The following is a 4,029-nucleotide window of genomic DNA, read 5'->3' on the forward strand; positions in this document are numbered from 1 at the left end:
GATATGGGGGATGTCTCTATCTCTTTCTCATCCCCACTTGTCTCCAATCTTTTTCTATCTAGCATTCAAATCAATTTCTAAATCTTACTAATCCATGACTCAGACCAGGAAAATAATTTTTTCCTACTTATCATATTTAAATAATCTAAATTTTTATTTTCTCGGCATATGTAACATTTTAAGCAGATTCATATATCTACTTCGAAAGTTTAACAATATTTTAAATTAAAGTTGAAAATATATTTATACGAAAAGAGAAAGTGTGAACCCACAAACATGGCACAGAATCAAACATATATATCTTCGCTTTTAATTCTCAGCTAGCGGCGCCGCTCTCTCTTTTCTTGCATTCAAAGCTCATCTTTCTTCTTCTTCCCTATCCTCTCATTTTCCTCTTTCATTTTTATTTATATATTACCAAAAGAGAATACTTTTCCATTTTATAATTTCTCCTTACCACAGTTGGATTACGAAAGGTCCTTCCCTCCTCCATATCTTTCCATTTTATACAACCCATACCAACCTCTTCACACTCTTCTTCCTCCTTTTTAATCATTTACATAAAAATCCAAACCAAAAACTGTAATAAACAAATCAGAAAAGAAAAGAAAAAAATGAAAGGTGAAGGTAACGAGATGTTTCCAAAGCTCCCTCAAAACCACTCACTCTCCTCTCACTTCAACCTCCCGGCAACCATCGCCGTCGATGACTCCTCCATCGAAGTCGTCCGTCGACCACGTGGCAGACCACCAGGTTCCAAAAACAAACCAAAACCACAAGTTTACGTCACACGCGACACTGAGCCTCCTATGAGTCCTTACATCCTCGAAGTACCTTCGGGAAACGACGTCGTTGAAGCCATCAACCGCTTCTGCCGCAGAAAATCCATCGGCGTGTGCGTTCTCAGTGGCTCTGGCTCCGTCGCCAACATCACCTTACGTCAGCCTTCTCCCGCAGCTCCTGGCTCGACCATAACTTTCCACGGAAAGTTCGATCTCCTCTCCGTCTCCGCTACTTTCCTCCCTCCGCCGCCTCGTACCTCCTTGTCTCCTCCCGTTGCCAATTTCTTCACTGTCTCTCTTGCCGGACCCCAAGGACAGATTATCGGGGGATTCGTCGCCGGCCCGCTAATTTCCGCCGGAACAGTTTACGTCATCGCCGCTAGCTTCAACAACCCGTCGTATCACCGGTTACCGGCGGAGGAAGAGCATAGGCACTCGATTTCAGCGAGGGCAGGAGAAGGAGACGGCCAATCTCCGCCGGTATCTGGAGGCGGTGGAGAGTCAGAACACGTGGCGGTTAGAGGAGAAGAGTCTTGTGGGGTATCCATGTACAGTTGCCACATGGGTACTCATGGCTCTGATGTTATTTGGGCCCCAACCGCAAGGGCTCCACCGCCTTACTGACCAATCTTTCACCAAGAGTCTCTCTGGCTTTCTGCTTTTGGTATCGAAGAGTCATCTCCTTTTGCTTTATATCTTCTCTAGCTTTTTTTTTTGGACAACATCTTCTCTAGCTTTTAAGACCATCATCAACCCAAAAACCCACTTTGGGTCTCTTAATAATTTTTAAATATTAAATATTTATTTAAGATACCTAGTTAAGAGACACTAACATTTTTGTGTTCCAATGGGAGTTTCTTATTTAGGAGTTCTTAAAAAAAATAAAAATAAACATTGTTGAATGATCTATAACATGTGTGATTTACATGTTCTAAAATTTAGTTGACAACATAATCGTACTTTATATATCAAAGTTCCCTATATATATCCAACAAAAGAATACGAGACAATGATACATGTGAGGAAAAGAAGGTACCCGGAAGAGAGTTTGGAAGCGTCTTGTATTTGTCTGGATGTATATCCTGCGATAAAAAATGAGAAGCAATTATCACATGTTATCCACACCAACAGAAGCAACAACATAATGCTCAATCGAAATTATCAAAACCAATAGCAGACTCATTTCATAGTTCATACCAAAAGCTGCAAACACCTGCCACTGGATGCCGTGAGGTAGAATCACCTTCTATTCTTCTTTGCGACAAAATCAACTCCAGTTTTGGCTATGTTTTGTATACAACCTTCTATCAAACCTCATTTACCATTAAAGAGTTCTACCCTTGCATATAAGAAATAGGTGCAAGCAATTACTGACTTACATACACTAAGATCTAAGGTAAAGCTTTATTAAATCACAGAACATGTTGGCTTAGTCTAAGTTACTTTTACTAATCATGCTGAAGAGTGCAGATGCATAAATGGTCGCTTATCATTTAAGGGACGTTGTTATAATGGATGGATGCAATAAGATAGTGCAGAAAACAGATAAATAAACGAGAAAGTGAAAAAGATATAATAGAGATTTTAAAAAACATAAAAGAATTTGATACCTTTGTTTGATTCTTCCAAAATCAAGCAACAGAACCACGAAATTCTATAGAAACAGACAAACTTAAACGAGATCGTCTCTCTTGTATGTTGTGTGATCAGGAGATTAGATTTTTCTGGAAGGACAATTCATTACCCAAATAAAAAAAGATCGTAAGACCTCACCTAACTTTGATTAATCGAATAAAAAAGGAAGAAATTTAGCTGCTAAAAATCACAGATCCAAGCGAATTAAGATCGTCCAGGATCCAATGGTTAATCATCGATCACAATATATAATTACAAATCAGCATAGCTCAGAGAAAAAACAAAAACAGTCTGAGATTTCGATCGAAAGAGAGAGACCTTTCTGTGGCGGGCATTAAGCTCCTTGGATACGTTGGCCTTCTCGTTCATGGTTGGATAACGGAGGCTAGGAGGAGAATCGCCAAAGACGAGGAAGAGCTGAAGAAAACAAAACAAAATCTGCTCGAAGAGGCGGAGGATATACACGTATGAAGCCAGGGGGATCGAGAATGTCGCGGGAAGATGGAACGGTGGATTGATCGGAGAAATCGACGGCCCATCTCCGGCCAGTACCCATCACTGCTTTGCCTTTGTCCATTCGCTTTAGTTTTTCGATCCACGAGACAGAGATGAACAGCCAAGCAGCAGAAGAACGAGAAGGCGAAGAAGAGAAGGAGAAGAACAACCAATACACAACACGCGTCTCAGAAGACGGTATCTTCTTTCCCCTAATTAAGATACGTTTCCTATTAATTATGCTAATTTTCTTTTTTTTTAAATCCAATTAATGGTAAGAGACGGGAGTTGCATACCCCGTTAATGATGCTCTTAATGTCAGAATTTGACTCTCTACGATCTTACTCGCGATTTTGTGTTGTTTTAACTTAGTTACAAGTTTCACATTTAAATAAATTTTATTATATGCCTCCAACCCCCAAGTTTCTTCCACTATATTTTAGGTGATATTAAACTAAAAATTGTGGCTCTTAATGATTAATTTCCATTATTTAGCAAAAAAAAAAAAAGAAGATTCTTTTCCATTTTTTTATGGTATTGCATCAATATGTTGGTTTATTGGATCTCCAGAAATGGATGTATAATAGTGGTGTTACTAATCTTGTTAGAGTGAATTAATGGATTTAATTATTTTAAAGTGAACTAGTCCAAAAGTATTTTTGCCACTTTGCTAAAATTAACTTAAAATTTGAATTTCCGTGAAAATATATTTTCTAAATTTAATCAATTGTAAAAGTAGTTTACAAGGACAAATTTTTTTGAGCAATTTAAGTTGATTTAAAAAGTTCATTCAGAACAATGAAATTTTCCAATTTTTTTTTTAAAAAAATTCTATTTATGTTTTAATCTTAAAATTACTTCAAAATTTTTTCGTAATTATTATGATGAAAATAAATAAAATTATGTAAACATAACCAAATATAAATTGTGTAAATTTAATAACAATGATTTTTTCTACATAAATGAAGGACCATAAATGGTAATTATGATTGTCTATTGGTTATATCTCGGTCGATCACCACTGCATTTAGAGATAAAAGTTTTCATTTGGACAATTGAATGATCGAGAAATTTTAGACAGTTTAATAATCAGAGATACAAACTTTCATTTAGACAA

General features: G+C 37.1%; 1 protein-coding gene and 1 long non-coding RNA gene across 2 annotated transcripts; one reads left to right on the forward strand and one right to left on the reverse strand.

Moving 5' to 3' along the window:
* The first annotated feature begins 338 nt into the window (after positions 1 to 338).
* On the forward strand, positions 339 to 3,659 carry LOC106388501 (AT-hook motif nuclear-localized protein 17). Its single transcript, XM_013828582.3, has 2 exons — positions 339 to 1,523; positions 3,229 to 3,659. The coding sequence occupies exon 1, from the start codon at positions 615 to 617 to the stop codon at positions 1,404 to 1,406; it is 792 nt and encodes a 263-aa protein (XP_013684036.2). The 5' UTR covers positions 339 to 614; the 3' UTR covers positions 1,407 to 1,523; positions 3,229 to 3,659.
* On the reverse strand, positions 1,644 to 3,220 carry LOC125584405. The gene is made up of 2 exons (XR_007321347.1): positions 1,980 to 3,220; positions 1,644 to 1,864 (listed from the first exon to the last, which is right to left on the reverse strand). It is a non-coding gene; the product is annotated as an uncharacterized LOC125584405 (long non-coding RNA).
* Positions 3,660 to 4,029: the final 370 nt, after the last annotated feature.

Source organism: Brassica napus, chromosome C3 (genome assembly GCF_020379485.1).
Source record: "Brassica napus cultivar Da-Ae chromosome C3, Da-Ae, whole genome shotgun sequence".
NCBI lineage: Eukaryota > Viridiplantae > Streptophyta > Magnoliopsida > Brassicales > Brassicaceae > Brassica > Brassica napus.

Coding starts and splice junctions, on each gene's coding strand:
- LOC106388501 (XM_013828582.3), top strand. CDS start 615: ATGAAAGGTGAAGGTAACGAGATGTTTCCAAAGCTCCCTCAAAACCAC.